Source organism: Sinohyriopsis cumingii, chromosome 17 (genome assembly GCF_028554795.1).
Source record: "Sinohyriopsis cumingii isolate HCF-2022 chromosome 17, ASM2855479v2, whole genome shotgun sequence".
Classification (NCBI taxonomy): domain Eukaryota; kingdom Metazoa; phylum Mollusca; class Bivalvia; order Unionida; family Unionidae; genus Sinohyriopsis; species Sinohyriopsis cumingii.
The window spans coordinates 29,928,161-29,949,461 of NC_142977.1; the positions used below are offsets into that span (position 1 = coordinate 29,928,161).

Here is a 21,301-nt window from a genome sequence, read left to right on the forward strand (position 1 = left end):
GGACTGAATGCTTTCATAAAAAAATTAAATGTTGATATAACATATGAGCTTAAAATCAAATCTTTTGAAGGGCTACTTTTAGGTTTACTACAGAATTCTTCCTCTTCTCTTTTTCTACACCGAAGACCAGTTGTCATGAAATTTTCTGTGTCTTATTTAAGTTACTATTAGCTAATAAAGGGTGCCTATCAAGGGAATAAAACTGATTTATAGATATGATATTTACAACTGGCGCTAGACATCTAACTCTTGCATACCGTGCATACTCAGTTACATTTGCAACTTCGTTTTAATACAAAATTAAATTCAGGCCGAGTGTGGGGCCAACTTCTAAGCTTTGCATTAAAAAATCTATAACAATATTAAATAATTTTGAAAAATCGAACAATCAATGATTCATATTGAAAATGCGAGCTGTTTGTATCAGGTTTAAACAGTCTCAATCAAGACATTTTTTTTTTCTTTCTTAAGTGTGCACTGTCCCCTTCCAGGAATGCGTGCATGGTATGCAATTTATTTATCTATGTTATTACACAATACCTGTATCTAAATTCTGATGACAATAGTTAAAATACGATATTAAATATTACAGCAAATTTCCTTAGCTATCTGCAGTACAAAACAATGCTCAAATCGGATCCTTTACCATTTCATGTCACCTGTTCTCATCGAAAATGTTCAACGTGTATTCTAGATTGAAATAATGTTTTAATTAGAAAATCGCAAATTATTACTCACCGCATAATTCAAGAGTCTATCCACGTTGTTAACCGCAGGTGTGCACACGTTTGTGAAGGTCCGAACAACCTGTATTGGTACTATATTTTGTGCATGTTATTATCACTATGCCATACTGAATGCATATCAAGTTTTGAATTGATTTGTATTTTGCCCCTTCATACTCTAGTATCTAGTTCGTACGTGACACATCCAGAGTTATCTGCCACGGTGCGTTTGGTCAACAGCTGAAGCTTCCAAAGGACGCCCTGTGGACATACTATTTAATAAAGCCGCACATTTGACACATTGTTCAGTTGTGTCTCCCTATTCCGTTTAATTGCGGGTGCTTGTTTTGAGCGATCGGCGATGACCTGTGATCTTGCCCGCACACTTGACACCTATTCAACTGTGGCCGTTCATTAATGAAATTACGCGCACTGTACAAATCAAGCGTCACGATAGCTCTGGCTCTCCATACAATTATGGTTAATTTCTGACTCGTCCGTGTCAGTTATCATGTCACTTTGATAATGTAGTTTAGTCTCCACCGTTCACTCATGCAGTCAACTATGACTGTTAGGTCACATAATCACAGTATGCTTTTATCTCTCAAGAGCAGTAAAAAGCAACAAAAAAAATTAGTTATTTAACCTTTCGGGCCAGCGGTCACGATTAAGGAATCTGCAATTGATAAAATGCTAACATAACCGGAAGTTTGTTACTACCATTACTTGTCATGAACTTGTGACATTACTCATTAAATAAATCACCCTTTCTTGTTTTTATTTAACATGTTTATCTCTTCTTCTTATCACTTTCCTGACAAGCCTGCGGCTAAAGGACTTGTTAACATTCAAGTTTGGGTATCTAACAAAACCTGGGTAATGGCCTTTTCTAAGTAACCCACGGATATCTACATCAATACCAATCATATGAAGATTTAGCCCAAATCGAAATTCCTCAAGGAATTACCCTAATGATAAAAAAGACTAATAGGAAAAGCAGTATGAATCTGTACTAACAGCGTGGAGAAACTGACAAATAAAATGCACATCTGCTTACATCTCAAAGTTTTCAATAGAAATCATGTCAGTGTTCTCATAAAAACAGCAGCACTCGCGTTGGACTACTAACATCACGTGAACCACTGGCTCGTATGAGTCGTACTACGACAGAAGGGACCAACTGTTAAATGGGGACGGGTAGAAATCAAAACGTCGGCTCTCCAGTTACCTTGTAAAAAAATGTGTTTGCTTCGACATACAGATAAAAAGAACCAATTAGTGCCATCGTATTAGTGGAGAAAAAATCCTGTAGTAGAAGAAAAAATATAACTGCACTAAAGAAACTTTCATCCTGAAAAATGAAATGTTTCGTCCCTAAATGGGATATGACTTGAAACAAGCAAGGGGAAAAAACTGATTCCAATCAGTTTCATCTGCATGGGCTTTAAAAGTGAAAATCTGGTATCCAAGTTACAACAGACCATCTTTAATTGCAACTTGTACGGTCCTTCATACTTAATTGAGAGTCAGGCATTCAATAATATTGTATCTACTATATACGGGTTAGCTAGTTCGTATTTTTTTAAAAGCAACATTGACCCAAAAATACCAGGACACCTACTACAGACGGATTTGATGACTTAAGCATGCTCACGAGTTCCCAACCTTTTTGGGCAGCGACCCTAAAACATATATGCATGTGACGAACGACCCTGTTTCCGCATTTTGACACATTTTGCCGTCCTATAAATAAATAAATAACTTTTAAACAAATTAAGGCGACCCACAGCGACTCCCCAGATTGTTCTAGCAACCCGGGGCTTGGGAACGACTGATCCAGTGTATACGAGGGGGAAAAATTTTTTTTTTTTTTTGTACATCTAAACATTTGTGGTGTTAACTTAAAATCGCATCACTTGAAAAGCATGATAGGTCCATTGCTATGATTCTGCGAGAAAACCTGAGGCAGGTCATTGCCGCAGACATATAAAACATAAAGCAATGCCACATAAAAAAGGCTCAACGATCAGACCACATCATGCTTTTGCTGATATCTAAACATTGTCGCAAACGCAAGATGGCATGACCAACTTTCCAGAGAGCAGATTGTGTTGTTTATCATAAGAAACTGCTAGTTATTCTACATGCAAAACGCGATACACACCACCTATATTGTCATTACTCAAAAGCAGGAATGAATTCCTAGGCAGTAATATGAAACGTAAGCTTTTACATGTAATATGCGTTCGACCTGCTGTGTCTTCCCGGCAGCTATATTTAATTTGCTGCATAAATTCCACACGTGTAAAATACAAAGTAAGCAGGAAATGTGCCTCAACTGTCATGATTAATTCTGCATAGACCGATAATCCAATATTTGATATATGAACCCGGCAGACATAAAGCTTATGCAGCTCGCTAGCTACTACTACAACCTTCAAGGAAAGACCCATTTCCACTAAAATTGTCACGATCTCTCCTCGAATTAGTTTACATCATCTTGTTTGTGATACGTGCGCAACATAAAATATTTTTGTCAGAAGTAGATAGTGAAAAGGATGCAGTAATTTTTAAGCTTTATATTTACCCTATAAAATCCTCAAAATTTAATTCCAGATCAGACAAGAGGCCTTAAACAACCAAAAATTCAGGCATTATTTCCTTTGATATAATGCATGAGGCCCTTAAAAACAAGAGACCCATGTTGGCATGATGTAGCTCACATGACTTGCATTTAACTGTTATTACCATTTCACTAAAATGGCCTGTGTAAATATTTTCAGAACAAAGTCCCTGTCCAACCGGGGGGGGGGGGGGGCAAGATTCCCATGAAATTTGTAAGGGGGGGCAGAATTTATTGCTACATGCTGTATTTATTATTGTGTACACATTCAAAATTGTTCAATTATATTTCAACAGAAATATGGCTTCCAGACTGAAAACAACCTCATCCAATAGACAGTTCCAGAATGCTGTCATCAGCAGCCATATCTGTGGCATGCTGGCAGATTTACCATTGTGATTATATGGTGTTTGGAACTTGAAATTATTTTACTGAATCTCAAGATACTGTTACAAAACTTACATAAACAGAATGCACATCAGACTTTCTGTTAGCATCTGTATTTGTAACTTATTAGTTGATTATGCTTCACTGTTCCTTGTTCAAAATGGTCAATTTTTATGGTTGCATTAGAGAAACTGCTAGTTTGCCCATCGTCCAGGTAAAATGGGCAGAATATAGTCTGCTAGTGACCTTATCAGGAAGCATCAATTAGAAGGAAGATCACCTCATTAATATGACTGGATTTTTGTGTTCAATGTAAAATATGAATTTGTCTGTGATCTTAATGATATATGCAAATACTATGCATTTTATCAAAATTTTATCAGAAGTACACCCTTCAGATTGGTAACAAGCTCAGCCAATCCAAGTTCACCTAATTAATTTCAACAAATCTTGCTCGTTACTGAACTCGTCCATGAGCATGATGATATAAGCATATATTCTCCAGACTGGTAACAACATCATCCAATATGAAGCAAGATCACCTCCATAAAATGTATGAATCACACTTGTTACCAAACTTGTCTCAGATTATGATGATGTAAACCAATAGTCTAAGTTTTGATAAGCAGAATCTTTCCGTTTAGTCTTTTAAGAAATAGCTGAAATGCATAAGAACACTGAAAAATATACAGCTAAGTTAAATAAAAAAGAGGACCAATTTCTTCAAAATAATGGCTCCATCATGAACAGGTAACTTGTGCAATCCTTATACTGTAATATCACAGTCTATAAAACCTAGACACTGTATATTTGTTTCAGTCTATCTGTGTCTAAAGTGATTGTGTGCTGTGTGCATGCATACCTGTGAACGTTTTTTTTTTTACTTTTTATGTGCATTATATTTATTGTCCCTAGATTATCTTATAGCCAGAAATGTTTAGTTGTAAGGTGACCCCGGGATGGTGTCTACTGACCTGATGGTGGTCAACCTATTATGGGGTTATGGGGAGTGTGTGCGTGTGTATATACATGTCTAATGTATAGCATGAATAGAGTATCAACACCGTGTACTCACCCGCAAATTTCATCATATACATTGAATCCACAATACAAGTAATTCCATCAAAAATATGCACACACACAGATTTAAAATAATCAATAATTTTGTCACAGGTCATATTGGTCTGAATTCAGTGGAAAACATAGCACAATCACATAACGAATTACAAAGCACATTTACTTTTCAGTATGTCACCAGTTGGTAAAAGTTAGTTTGTGTTTTTTACAAGTTTAAACAGCCAACAATGTCGCCATGTTGTTCTTGTCTAATCATTAATCCATCAGAATATAATAAATGACCATACATTTACTAATTTTTCAAAGAAATGTTTTGAAATATGTAATCCTTACAATTTAGCTGTTGTTACTGTCAAATGATAACAATTTAACAATAAAAAAACCTTTCTATATCACTGTAAATGCCAGTTTGCTTCCTCTAGTTTATAATCACCTGTAGGAGTGTGTCAGTTATTTCTGCAGGCAATGTTTTATTGAACAACATATGGCAATAATTTAACTTCATTTCCAGTGGAATGTTGTTGCTTCTTAAGGTTTAATGCCATTTTTCAGCACAATGAGAGGCTCTACATGATAGCCAGTATAATTGGTTGAAGAAGAACTCTAGAAATCCCCAGTAAGAATCAATGACCCACAAAAAACCAGTGGTAAGCTTTCTCACATAACCACATTGGTCTTGCCTGAGACTTGAACTCACAATGAGGTGAGATGGCAGCAATTGGTCAAGGCAAGTGTTTTTGACCACTTGACCACCATTAAAAAGTAATAACTGACAAAGGTATAGCAAGTTGGCAACAATGCAGCTTCTTTGAAAGAATTCCACCTTAAGCACTAATCATGAAATAATTTAACGAATAAGAGTTTAATATTATAATATTATACCAAACTTAGTATACTGGATATAATCAATACTACAACAACGGTTTCATCAAAGCAGCTAGATTAATTAGTATTTTATTACTTAATACAGCAGGAGAAAAAATATAGTAAAGTGAACGCAAGTCACTTGAAGGGACTGATACTCAGATTGCCAAAATTAATTTTTGTAAGAATTAACTGTAAGTCCATTTCTTCCATCCTTTAATCTTTTTGAAATTCAGAGTACATGTACTGAAATTGATGCCAAATTAGAATGATAGTTTTGAGGAACAAGTTTCTGCTAATAATATATGGACTGTTAGTTAAGAATGTCTCTCAGCCTTATAATATTTATTTTATCTAGTCACTAACAGCTAATACATGACTATTTGACTCTGGAGCATTTAAGGATACATCAGTATACTGAACACTAGTACAAAGACCTATTGAATTGGGAGTGTCAGCAGGCTTCTCCAGGACACAACGAGGCAGCCAACTACACGAGCAAGCATGCTGACTAACAATAATCTGTACAAAAATGCTATGCCTTTGCAGCAGACTGCTTACTGCTCTTAAGTATATATACACATTTAAGCATACTGCTGAATTTGCCAATTTAGAAAATACCAAACTTGCATGCAAAAGGTCATCTCTGCTTTAGAAAAACCCTTTTATGAGGTCAACAGTATATAATACAGCAGAATCTGTTTTGAAAGACCACCTCTTCTGCCAAAAACTAATGGTCTGTCAAGAGACATGGGACAATAAAGATTTGTTCCAATGTTGTGTAAGCCACTTGTGTAATTAACTTAATCAATTGAGTTTTGTAACTTTGTTTACCATACATTATAATAGTTGGAATTTTGTGTACAGAGTGTACTCAGATTTTGAGAAGAAGAAAAAAAACCCACCAGAAAACAGTGCCAATCAGCTGGGTGTTAGTCGCCCGATTGGGTCTCGTATTTTGAGCTCAAGCTGTTAATTCTGAGTGTGGTTTGGAAAGGATCATGTTAATTCTGAATGTGGATTGGAAAGGATCATGTCTGATTTGGGCCACATAAGACATTGTTATACAAAAGAAGTCTTCAATAGCCAAAGGAAGAACCCATGTTTTAAGGCAACTGTGAAAGTCGCTGTTTTTGTTGTTTTCTTTCCCCTCTTCTTGTTGATTTCTGGGTTGTTACTTCATCCAGGGTTAGGTTCTCTGTTGCTGACTTGACCTCCTGGTTGCTTCAGGCTTGATGATTGATGACCTATATTCGTTGGTAATGTGCTCTTCTTCTTTGCAACTTGTTGCCACAATTATTATCAATCAGCCTAGCAGACTTCACATGAGACATCCTGATATCATATTTCTATAACTGGCTTGATTGTTTCTGGTACACAGATCTGCGTTTCCTATATTAAACTAAACATTTGATATCTCACTAATGAGTTGTCTGGAAGTTGATTTGAAAACATATAAATAATTATAATATATCTGATCAGATTCACACTCACTTTCAACCTCTTTCTCAAAATATAAATGTTAAATAAATGTAGTTTATGTGTAAGGGTCGGCAAAGATTGTCAGAGTATCTATTTCTTTAAAATCTATATATAAGTTACTCTAATTAATTAGAGAAACTTAATCTACTATCTTGTCTCTAATATCATCAGCATTTTCCAAAATCTAAAACTAATTATAAGTCTTGTAAATAATCATTTACTTACTTTGCATAACCACAAATGCCTGTTGTTCTCACTTCTATAGACCATAGAGCTAGACCTGTTAAACCAAATGATTGATGTCCATAAGGCCACGGGGTGAGTGTGCTGTAAAGATTCAGCTTGTATTGTTTTGGACTGCAAAAGCAGAACATTTCTTGAAATGTGGATTCTATTCAAAATGCCTATGTACAAGACAAGAAAATTGGGAAACAGTTAAATCACATAAAAAGTCCCTACTACACAAGGAGAACATGGTCTCTCAAGACAGGTGGTCTTTCAAAGCAGTGGTCTCACAAGACAGGTTTTACTGTACATGACCCTTAACTAGCATGCACCTGCATCCATTTCCCTGTGTCAAAAGTGGCAGGAGTTTAATGATGGCAGTATTTTTACCTTCATTTCCAGCTAAATTACAGGCAATGCACTAAAGATGTCTGCCCCATCCTTCACTACCAATACACATGCTGAACATCTAATCTTTTTCCAAAGTATGGTAGTTTCATGCCAACTGTGTATCAGCTATTGTAGATTCCATGCTGACATTAACAGATCAGGGGCAAGCATCGTACTAAACATCTGGCCTGTCTGTAATTTCTGCCATAAATTTCTTACTGATAGTAAAATAGATCCTTGCATAGTGTTAATTTCTGTTAGTATAATATTATGCTGAAAAAGTTTGCTAGAGGTTGAGTCATCAGCAAAGAAATGGAGAGAACTCATTAAAAGTTTAGGAAATGTAAATATGCCATATTCCTGCATATTTTGTATAAATTTGACCCCTTTTATGATAATACAAAGAATGTTTTACTTTTCTTTTAGTGAATTTTCGTTACTTTAACATTAAAATCTACACCTTTTTTTCTAAACGAAACTATTGCTTAAATCATTCAACCACAAATAACTACAGTCTGACTGAAGCAGAGACCTTCTCCCTGCTGAATCAGTTCTTGTCTTCCACCTTTATGTCACAATACTATACCATATATACTCTCTTACAACTCCAGCTCAACATAGACAATAATCTGTCATTGTGTGTGTAGTTTGGATTTTTAACATAGCTTTTTTTAAATAAAATTGTCATATCAATGCGATGTCTGCAGTGTGGCAATTTATAGTGATGTCTAGGTGGCAGGGTCCAGTTTCGTAATTTGGATTTGGCAAATTTCTTAACTTAAGGCTATGGTGTGACTTTTTCAGCTATTATTGTTTACTATTTATAGATATGGATATATTTGTGAACTAGGTGTTTTGGGCTTGTGTTGTTCTTGAAATTGATGTCAGTCATGTACACCTTCCATAGTTGCTCTGCAGTATGTTGATAGTGAAATACCAATAGTTGGCTAGGAAGAAGAGCTAGCCTCCCATAGCGGTAGACACGTGGGTTCAAGGCAAGGCAAGTATCTCAAAAACGGCTTGGATGACAACTATTCTGAATTGCATCAAACTATTTAGTAGACAATGTTTTTCAAAAGTTTCATCCAGGGAAAGGGCTTGCGTTTGCACTGTGAGTACTACATGCTGTCAAAAATGGCATTTGGATGTGAAAAATGCAGGTATAAAATAGGGGTTGGGGTGCATAAACCTCTTCTGCTATGAACTGCCATTGACTTCTCTGGTCAAGTGAATACTATTCTTATGCTCTGTTTTAATACAGGTATCTAAAAATATGGACCTTTATGACCTCACTTGTGTATTTGATTTTTTATGATTTTTTATACTAGGTCACTGATTCCGGCATTAAATTTGTACATAAAAACTGGACCCTGCCCCCTTAAGGAAAATTGATCAGTTTTTGATGGTGCAGTCAGCCACATCTATTATACTTTTCTGTTTCTTTGTGTATATTTAAATAATTTTTATGCATTACCTTTATTATATCTCCTTCCTTTTTCCATATATTACATAGTGTTGTATGTGATGCTCTTTGGAGAGGGAGGTAACTGTGTTTTGTACCTCCATGTCAGAACTGTTTACATCATGACAAAGTAGCATATTTTGGATATAACTTACTAAATATGGGAACAAAATGGTAACCATAATGTACTGTCTTGCACTTTCTGTAGCTGTCAAGGTTTTGCACCTCTATTTTTATGAATACTATTCACATTTCAATACAGACACACCTAAACAATTGCATAGCATGTCAACATGTATTCTTTAAAGTAATTTAACTGCACAGGAGCAGATAGAATTCAGAGGAATCATACATAAACATACTGTTGTGAATATTGAATGTCACCAGTGGAACAGTCTTAGAAATAATGATGCATATGGCATATTACTTGGTATATTTTGGTGAGAAGAATGAAAGTCTTAGCACACCGACATAGTTTCTACCTTCATGACCCCACTATGAAGTTGACATAAGAGATTCATATCTCACACTTGGGTGATAGTAGAAAATGTTTCAATGTTATGTATATATCTTGAAATTTCTAGGTTCAGTTAACAAAGGGGGAAAAGCTTAAAATTAAGTGGCAGCTTCATGCATTTGACAATGCACATACAGTTTCTCCTCTGAAAGTCTTATGTTTTCACTGAATGTTAAAAGTACATCAGTATCACTTGTTTCTTTTCTTTTTGCAGGTGTCAGTTTGCATAGTAAGAGATTAGGATTAATCAGTTAGTCATGCTGAAAGAAACAATAGCTTCAATCTCATCCAGATAGTCGTTCTGATCTAAGTGCACAAGAGAGTGACTTTGACGGACAGACTTAGCTTCTGCAGGAGTTGTTTTATGGTACGTGCTTATCAAAAGCCAAGCCGGTGATATGCTTTTTACCTTGAACTGGATTTTCCACTATAAATATTTGTTCTATACCTTATCTTATTATTTACTATGATTTTGTAAACTCCAGAAAACATTAAAGTCAGTTGTAAGTAAATTGGTGTCTGAGAAGAAATTTCTCTGTTAAACTGTATTGAGTAATTTGTGTATGTATGGTCAATTTCATTGGCTATGTATCAATGAATTTATTTGATATGTCACTCTTTGTAAGTTTTAGGGTCCTACACATCAGTATATCAATATTCCAGCATTGTCTAATGCTAATTGATTAAACTTTGACTTTTCCAGACTAGCTAGACTTGTGTTGCGATTACCCCCCCCCACAATATACACTGACACAACACTGATGTTGCTATTAGCATCTCCAGAATGATAATGAAAAGTTAGGAACCACTTCTTTTATATCAGTCTAAGAGAACTTCTACAGCACATGATTTACTTAAATGTGTGATTTCTTTAAGTTTGCTAGAAGAGTTTAGAGAAACTTTTCACTTCTGTCACTGACACCTAACATAGCATTTCTGTTATTCCCTCCTAAAATGTATAACTTCCAGATCTCTTGTTGACATTCATGAAACATTGTAAAGGAATTTTGATTTTGTACTGATGCTATGGTGGTAAACAAAGACCAAGAGCATTGTAGGTTGCAAACAATTTGAAATCTTTCAAGAAATGCAGTCAGTCATAATTCACAATGTAAATAATGCAGTGCTTTTTGCCGCAAAGAGGTAACTTTTTTAAAAGCATAATACCATTTTTAGTTTTGTGCACAAAAAGTTTTCCTTTATACCATTGTACTAGATAATGTCTAAATATGTGATATGTACACAACTTTTGACATAAACCATTTTCAGCCAAATTCTTAAGGTGGCAGGGTCCAGTTTCGTAATTTGGCCCCTGGCAAATTTCTTAACTTAAGGCTATGGTGTGACTTTTTCAGCTATTATTGTTTACTATTTATAGATATGGATATATTTGTGAACTAGGTGTTTTGGGCTTGTGTTGTTCTTGAAATTGATGTCAGTCATGTACACCTTCCATAGTTGCTCTGCAGTATGTTGACAGTGAAATACCAATAGTTGGCTAGGAAGAAGAGCTAGCCTCCCATAGCAGTAGACACGTGGGTTCAAGGCAACTAGAGTATCTCAAAAACGGCTTGGATGACAACTATTCTGAATTGCATCAAACTATTTAGTAGACAATGTTTTTCAAAAGTTTCATCCAGGGAAAGGGCTTGCGTTTGCACTGTGAGTACTACATGCTGTCAAAAATGGCATTTGGATGTGAAAAATGCAGGTATAAAATAGGGGTTGGGGTGCATAAACCTCTTCTGCTATGAACTGCCATTGACTTCTCTGGTCAAGTGAATACTATTCTTATGCTCTGTTTTAATACAGGTATCTAAAAATATGGACCTTTTTGACCTCACTTGTGTATTTGATTTTTTATCATTTTTTTATACTAGGTCACTGATTCCGGCATTAAATTTGTACATAAAAACTGGACCCTGCCCCCCTAGCACTGGGACATCATGCTGCTGATATGTAGCATCATATCCCACCTTCATACATTATCCTGATACCAGGTTGACCAGTCCTAACACTAACCTCTAAGCACCTAGTGAGGCAGCTGTTAGTACTGCTTTTATAATTCTTTGGTATGATTCTGCCAGGGTTACAACCCATGACCTTCCACAACTGAGGTGGACGCTCTAACCACTAGGCCACCAGAGCAGTCATAAACCTGCCATTGCATGTGTATGCATATCACAGTCAACACTGTTTGTTCAATTGATTATGCATGACATGTAATAATAGTAGTATTATTATTAATAGTAATAATAATAATCTCTGATTATTTCCCCGTTATAGGTCTCCAATTGTACACAGACAAATACAGTGTGTGCTTCATCCTGCAGACAATTAACACATACACAAGATGGATTCATCAGGATCAGGTACACTTTGAAACGAATATCTTTATCAGTGGACAATATTTTACAGAGATTGACTTTATTATTCATAGAATAGCTATCAATATACAATTTTAAAAGGGAGGGCAAAATAATGTAAATTCCTTCTATTTATTTTATTTTCTCCTTTTAGCAAGCATCTCATAACGTTGGTATTTTAACAAACAGCATCCCACCGACCAACCTGAACACTTTGTTCATTCTTTCATAGCCTTATTCTAACAATATTTTCTCTCTCAATTCTTAGCACACCTACTTTCTGAAGTTATGAATTTAAAAAATTTCTTCCACACTTACCAGATAGTACTGTCAAACAGCATACACATGGCTTCCCTCTGTGTAGTCCAAACAATTGGAATCTGCAATCACCCACTCCTTATTTTGAATAGGAATTTTCCCATGATACTGAAAATTACCAGTTCCTTCATAATTGTACTGATTGCCTCCTATCCCAACTCAAGAACAGTCTTAGTACAAAAAGTTTACATCACACTAAGACAGAAGATAAATAGTTTACATCACAACCAGCCAGGCTGCAACTGATTTCTTTGTGAGAATCTTTGTTTAACTTCTCTGGATAAACACTGTCAAGATAGCTTTGCTCCTGGGAAATATTAGTCATGATCATTTGCATTCTATCTCCTACAGGCAAAGTGTTCCAATGACATATGACTTGTTAATAAATAGTCAAACTTGAAAGAAAAACAAAACAACTATTAAGGTGAGTATCTTGAATGATGCCATCTAGAAGGGAACAGGTGGACTTGAGGTACAAGTTAATATCAATTGCTTTGTTACATACATGTACATGGGGCCTTTTATACACATCAATTTTGAGTGTATATACATTCCCAACACATACTTAAATTTAGGGTACTTATTATTAAAACCATATGATTCACTGATCAAATATCTAACAAGAGAAAATACATAAATTTTTAAATTCAAGTAAAATTTAAGTCCAAAGTAATGAATATATTTCAGGTAGATCACAATGAAGATTCCAAGATATATAAAAAAAACCACTGTTCCTTGTGTAAAACTTCAAGTATCATCAATTAACAATTAACAGACAGCAGATCTTAATGACCACTCCCTGACTCAAAATGATTTATACTGAATTTCTGTACCTTTTTAAAGTATAATACCTTTCACAAGAGAGGTCTTCATGACTTTGAGTGCAGAATAATATCTTTCTCCAAAAATTAGAATCTCAATTCATAGCACATTGCTTGAACAGCCAAATTTAGGCATGATTTACTTGGAAAATCAGATCCTATTTTTAGAAACTGATAATAACACAAGCTGTAATCTAGCCCCCACTGAATATATGGATAAATGATATCATCTTAAGGATTAATGATATACAAGTAAAGTACATCTCCAGAATACACTGGCAAACCACTACCAATGCACTCAACAGTACTCATGCAATACACTTGGTACACAAATGAGGAAATGAATTTCAACACACAAGCCTGGTTTCAGTTTACTGCTGCTATGTTTAGTCATAGATTGGGAAAGCATGACAGGTAATTATTGCATGAATCATCACTTCTGATATCATAGCCATATATACATGTACCTGATCAAATCAATTAGTTTGCACACTGATTGGAAAACAAAATATTATTTCACTTTATCAACAACATAACTGATGACTCAATTCTCCATCAAAACAGGCTTGAAATTAGATTTTTGGAGAAAAAAGCTGAAAACAGAAAAGATGAAATATCTCTGTATAAAAAAAAACCTATTTAAATTTGACAAAGAAAGGATAAAATAATCTAGTTAGCCACAATTTTTCACGTATAAATTTTATTTTGTCATTTACTGCTGGGATATACTCAACAATTTTGACAAACTGGATAAAATTAATTGATACACTTTGCCATTACTAATCTATACATATTCTTGCTGGCAAAACACTGACCTACACATTAAAACATTGCAAGTCTATATAGTACCAAGGCAATTAGAGTAAACTGTCTTATTTCAGACACACAGCAGCCAACTTGGGCAACCTTGGACAACAACTAGCTCTTTGGCTTACAGTCCAAAATGCTGATCAATGAACACAGCAGCACAACACACAAATGGTTTGGCCACATTCCATGTCTCATTAAAAAATAATGCATGCCATGGTAGCAGCTAGTCAATCATGTAGGACTTCAATAATTGCTTGAGGAAAAATCCACATTGTTAAATGCCAAGGTATTTGTCATTTTATACATTCCAAATGTTGCAAGGTTGGGATCCACCCATTCATCCATGAGATTCAGAAATTCATACGGCTCACGCCAGACATTTTTTGCCCAAAATTCAAGTGACCACAAATATGATTCTGAAATTTAATATCAAAACAATCAAAGAACACTGAACAAGTTGTGACAAAGAAAAAAACATTTTATATACTTAATTATTAAAAGCACTGTAAAATTTGTCATTTTTTATTCCGGATTTGCTGTTGCTTTAGTGTTTGTATTATTCTTGCTTGATTAACTGATTTCATGTAAGAATAATTGTTTGTAAAGATAATTATTATCTTTCAAAAAATTATACAACATTTATACAACACCAGTATTTTTTTCTTCTAACCTTTCATCTACTGGTCATATCCAGCAAATACAAGGATTTCATGATCTTCGATACATAATACATACATACAAAGGTCCCAACATGGCACAGAGCTTTGCCAGTCATGTTCTCTGATAATTTCATTGTGTAGTAACCGAGACCTCATCATACACCTGACAGAAAACTTGACCCCCTTGAACACATGATGTAAAACACAAGACAACTTTGATCTCCCACTAAATCATTAATAGGAGAAAAGTGTCTTCTATCAATCTGTAAACCAGACCTTTAAAAGCACCTTCAGTTGGCCAGCAATGTAAATCACAAAAATGCATTTAAGCGATGTTACACATCTGTTCTTTGGATAAATCATACAGTATATTACAGATTAGGTGACTACATTCTAATACACATTCCTGTCCTTCTCAACTCCAGGTAATTCAAGCAGTATTTATTCCACATAATTACTCATAATCAAATTTTACCTGCTTGACAAGTCCTGTGATGTTTGCTCATGTGTTGATTCATATAGTAACATATCTATCTCAATATGATCTGCACTCAACCATGAAAAGATAACTGCAAACCCAAGCATGATTGAGTCTGGTAAAACTCCATTCATCAACTCCAAACTTTTCTGGACTGTAGACCAATCATTAATGAATCAAGTGGCAAGAGAATCGATGGGATGGAGCTGTTAAAAGCTTATCTCCAAATCTGCACTGGTAGATTGTGCTTGATGCTTCTCATTCAAAATAAAGATATACATGTACCTTCATTTCAGTACAACATAGTACAAAAAAAAAAAAATAACATCAGTACAGCCAATGATTTCTTTATACTGGCTGAATTCTTTGTTTTCTGCACATCATGTACCTCACACACACCCCACACCCCATCTAAGGCGATATTGACAATGCTATGACAAGCCTTTATTGCTCTCATGACCAGTGTTGTAAAGATGGCACACGATAATGAACAGCATACAGACAGACTTTGATATGCCAACTAAATGCTAGTGCAGATCTGGCATCATTTTGTATTAGAAAAAGGAAAAGAAAATTCAATTTTATAACACTGGTATTCATAAACGTTCGCAATTCAATGCACACAGGCTTAGTATATCAACAACCCTGAGCAGTTATTACTGATTTAAAATTTAATGACATGTGAAAAAATGAAAATAATATCCATTATACTGGTGGGAGATTAAATTAACTGATGCTAAAATATCAGTAAATAAGAAGACAAAAGAATGCAACCTGCAAAGATATGAACCTTTCAACAAAATTGAAAAGCTTAGCAAAAACAATATTGTGAACTTGGCCCAGAGGATTATTATGAATGATCATCTAAAAATACAGCCTGTAACACAAATTCATGTTGCAGACAAGACAAATCAACTCTAAACAGTCTCTTCCAAATGCAATGGTGTTATGCAACAATGTCTGAGAAAAGATTCGTAAAAATATGCATGCATACACAATACAGATATGATCAAAGAAAGGCAATGAAAAAATATATACATGAAGATCAGGCTTCCCAACCTGGACCAGTCTGCCAAACATGCAGATTAAATCAAATCTTTATGTTGATTGGACATAACAATGTAATTCATACATCAAACAAACAAAAATTCCATGCAAAGATGTATACAATGGTAAATAAAAATCAGTTAATGTATTGGCTGTAAATTTTCATACCCTTTTAAATACACCATAAATTTATAAAAATTATTTAACTTTTTGAAGAAAGAAACTTTTATTTTTTATTTTTATTAAAACCTTTCTAATGGTTTTAATTTTTTTTAAAAATGATTTTGAATTTTCATCAAAATCTCTTTTATCTATAAATATTTGTAAATCTTAAAGTAAACAACCATTGCTTAAATTGACTTGCACTCTTTAGAGTGTAAAGAATTTCCAGGAATTCAAGGTAAGACCATTTCTTTCTTTTAACTTTTGAGTGCTGAAACCATCTCTCATATTTTTCAGCTGTAACAAGATGTTTAAATCAGCTGCTATTGTACACATAGAGGATGTCAGCTTGGCACCATTTTCAAGTAGGACAAGTCTTCTGGAGAAAACCCAATGTCATCCATTCAGGGAAAGTAGTGACAACTTGATTTTTAATGATCATCATGGCAGCCATATTAGATGCATGACTGGCACCATTTTCATCTAGGACCAACTAAGTATCACAAGACATCTACTGATGAAAACCCCATCCATCTGAAGAGGAATATAGATAATAATTTCAAGATAAAACTTTCCATTTAGGAAGAGTAGCAATAAAATGATTTTCAAGATCATTGCTGTGTTGCATTATTAGGCATCAAATTAGCATGATTTTTTAAGGACCAAATGAATATTATCATAATTCTTCCAGTGAAAATCACATGTCAATATCAATTCCTGTAAAAGGAGATCCCTGAAAACAAATCAAAGATTTCTACAATGGTGGCCATACTGGTCATAAGATTGGCACCATTTTTATTTCATTCCAACTAGACTTCATAAGAATTGTTTTAAGGGAAATTCCATTTTGATATGACATACATTCAGGACATACAGCAACAAGATTTTCATGAAGGTTGCCATAGTGGCTGTACTAGATGTCAGATCAGTAATGTTTTCAATTAAGACCAACTATATACATCGTAAGTAGCCTTCCAGTGAAAACACAAAGTTGATATGACCATCCATTCAGGAGGACTGACAAGATTTTCATAATGAGTGTCAGATCAGCAGCATTTTCATTTAGAACCAGCTAGACTTCATAAGATGTTTTTGTTTTTTCAAGAGAAACCCCCATGTTGATATGATGATCCATCCAGAAGGAGTAGCAATTTTCTGAAGTCCACCATTTTCATTTAGGACCAACTAGACCATAGGATGAATACGTGTGTTAATATTCATGGAATTCCTCCATGTAGTTTATGGGGAAAAGTGATAAAAAAAACTAAGTGCTAATGGATAGATGGATGGTAGAAAACAGATTAACCATTATGCTCTTCTGGTGTATGACCAGCAAAAACAATTACTAGAATGTGTATGAAAATTACAGCAATACAGAAGTAGTAGTAGTGGTAGAAAATATTTCTATGAACTACCAATTAGTTTCATGCCTACCATATATGGATGCTTTCACGTGTAGGAATGACACACTCACAGGGGCTGTATGGAGAAAAGATGTGGATACAATGATAATGATTCCATTTTGATGATAATTATTAAAATGCTGATAAATATATCATGAAAATGACAATGAAAAAGGTAATGCAAAACAGAGTAAAAAAGGTAATAATAAATGATATCCTAAAAGCAACTAGATAAAAAACAATTCAGTCAACTTTCGTTACAACAGCATTTGCTAAAATACAATATTTAATAACAAAGGGGGGATGAATCTACATACTAATAGATTTGACTGATATACTGGAAAATTGAAGGTTTAAAGCCAACATTTATTGGTCAGTAACAAACATTTACAATGACAGTTTCAAGAAGTTGTTACCCTTATTTAAATGAGGTTATTTCTGATCTACCTACCACTCTGTTTCAGCCAAGTGTACATTGTGCTTCTTATTTTTTTAAATAGTTTTTATGGAAAGCTATCATTAATCTTACTTTGTCAGATGAAAAATTAATGGTGTGACAAGCATAGCAGCATTTGGTTATTTACAGCCTAATGAGAAAGTGATAGTTCGCCAGAATAAATGTCTCAAAAGTTACAACAAAATTGCTTGCAACCAAACTGGTCACTGTAACTTAAGTTGATTGTACTAATGAAAGCATGAAAATGAAAACATGGAAAATGAATACAGTTTGAAATGGCAGTTAAAGAAGTAAGGAAAAACATGATAATGAAGAAAGTAATAATGATAAATATGATGAAGCAAATCAAAGAAAACATACAGATTTAATAAAACCAAAATGCTTCCTGTACCTTTGATTGAGACCCATGCACTAAAAGTTGGACTGGACATCACCAAAATTGATCTACTGCAATACTGGACAGTGTATTTGCATAATGTATTGCAATATACTGGCTAGCGCTATAGAAGGTGCACAAATATTAAATAGAGAACACGCTGAGTGTAATTTAACTTCTGGGCAAGTCTTAGCTATATGAGATAGGTTCCTGTTTAATTTGCATCTTTCCAACTCTGAAAATAGTGGTGATGAATAGATGATGCTGTAGAATGTGGGAAGTCAAAGTTTGTAAGCACAACTGTGAACCTAACCTCCACACTACAGTGCAAACAAATGGCAAGGCTAAAGATTAATTTTTAATCTTTCGGGAAATTTTCAGCTCAAAGAGTTGCCAGACAAATGATTCTGCATTTTTTTATTTGACACCAGTTTATCCAAACCTAAAGCTTCATGTCTGCCATTTTCGGTCAGTATTATGCAACAGGCAGGATGACATGCAGATCAGCCATTTCTAAGAGAACATACCTTTCAAAACTGTTTTATTTTTTTTCTTTAGAAGAACGATGCTGTATTCTACTTAGGTTATGTGCACCTGATCCACATTTTCACCTACATCTGTGTATGTGGTTGGCTAATAACTACAGTAAAAGAAGACTACAAGCTAGCATTCACCATGGTTATGGCAAAGAACACTGCAATCAAAACAAACCCAAAGACTTGCTTGATTTTGACTAATTATCCTGAAAGTGATGATGTATGAAAAAATTCAAACATATGGCAAGAAGTTGCAGGCTTTTTTATTTCAAATGTTTCATAACAATTAATGGTTTTTCACTGTCTCAAATGGCCACCATCCAAGGACATACCCCCATCATGAACAGTGGGCGAGCTATGTGCTGGAAATGAAACTCTTTAGAGACATAGCAACAGGTACAATCACTCCTATTAAATACCTGCAGAATAACTGGGGACCCCTGTAGCCAAGTGGTCCAAGACGCTCACCTTTACAGTTTGCAGACATACCATGTGACCTATGTCACTCCAGGTTGGAATCTTGGGCCTGGCCAAAGTGGGTATGTGAGAAAGCTTAAATCTTACAGTGGGTCGGTGGTTCTTTACTGGGTTTTCCTGGATTCCTCCACCAGCAGGTATACTGTCCACCATGCATATTGTTGGCTGCATATCAGGCTAAACCCATAATAACCAGCCATTCAATGGGATAACAAAACTTGAAAACAAAATGTCTTCACTGATATGGCCTCTGGCTATTTTCAGATGCAGGCAAAAGAATAAGTTGTATCAAAAATGTACGTGAAGGATTCTTTGAGTGAAAAGATGGCACTTTAGTTCAAGTGAAAGTTGAGTGATATTGAAACCCAAATGACAAACAACCTATATGTTTTGCTTTGGCAATCTGAAACGATGTCTCAGTCTAACAAATTCTGTGCATAAAATGCTCATAAATCAGGACAGACCTTGGTTGTCACCCAGGCTGACAAGCAGTACTTGAACCCACATCATTTTGGTCATTACTTCAGCACACTAAGCCATGACATCTCCCATCACTATGATCAAGAACATTAATATCAAGAATGTAATTTTTATTTAAGGATTCAGTATCAAACAAATTTCATTCAAAATATCTCATACTGTCTTCTGTGACCTTTGTTTTAACTCTGGCACATACAAAGTAGCAGAGTAAATTAAGTACTCAATCTCAACGTCACACCACAGCAAAATGGTTACCGTTTGGTCGTTAGTATTACCTCATCATGAAAATATCAAAGCCAAGAGTGATACTGGATGATAACTTTCTGATATACCTTTGTCACTAATATTCTTTTCTTTAAACCCCTCTGATGTTTTTCAAATCAAATTTCGTAAATTATTCAAGGCAGGGGCACTTTCATCAAGTAAAGTTCATATAATGCCAATGACCATGCATATCTATCAATATTATCAAGGCCTGTGGTCATTTCATGTCTACCAGGGCAAATAAATGTGTGACATTAAATGGATTCAAATATCACCACATTAACAGCCTTCCCTACATGACTTCTCACAAGAATGACATGACCAGAATACATGATTTGTATAAGTAGATAATGGTGCCTCTGTCCCTTCAGGCACAGAATGACTTGACCTGACCTTCACTACTCTTCTGCTATAAAAGACCCTGAACAGATAAGCCGTGAATATCATCTTTATACTATTAAAAATTTGCCTTGGGTGGCTGCATAGTCTAAGGTGCTGCCTTCACAGATCAATGACATCTCACCTCTGTTCATGTTGGTTCAAGTCTCAGCTGACTAACATTGGTATGTGAGAAAGCTTGGCAGTAACTTCCCATAGGTTAGCTGTTCTTCCTCCACCAAATAAAGTGTACTGTAAAATAGTGTTAAACTAAAAAAACCTTAATGTTGTTGTTGTTGGGGGAGAAGTTTTAAAGCCATTTCTCAGCTCAAGATAAACTATACATAGCGGCCAGTATAAACTGTGGAGGATGAACCCAGGGAAAACCCCCAGTAAGAACTAATGACCCACAGGAAGCAACTGACAGCTTTCTCACATACCAATATTAGCCAAGCCCGAGACTCAAATCCATGAGGACAAAGTTGAATGGCAGCAATCAATAAAGGCATAAGTAAAA

General features: G+C 35.0%; 1 protein-coding gene across 8 annotated transcripts in view; it reads right to left on the reverse strand.

Moving 5' to 3' along the window:
- The window catches only part of LOC149778344 (disabled homolog 2-interacting protein-like), a 377,099-nt gene that overhangs the window by 78,663 nt on the left and 277,135 nt on the right, over positions 1-21,301 (reverse strand). For 5 of the 8 annotated variants that reach the window (XR_016415494.1, XM_089939158.1, XM_089939161.1 and 2 more), the window contains one exon: positions 17,848-17,892. The exons of 2 other annotated variants lie outside the window; for them this stretch is intronic. Coding sequence is in view for 5 of the 6 variants with exons in the window: in XM_089939158.1 (XP_089795284.1) it covers positions 17,848-17,892 (45 nt within the window). In the remaining variant the exon portion in view is untranslated. Of the gene's footprint in view, positions 1-12,436; positions 12,819-17,847; positions 17,893-21,301 lie in introns of those variants that run through there. One more of the 8 variants, XM_089939165.1, reaches the window with a different exon arrangement.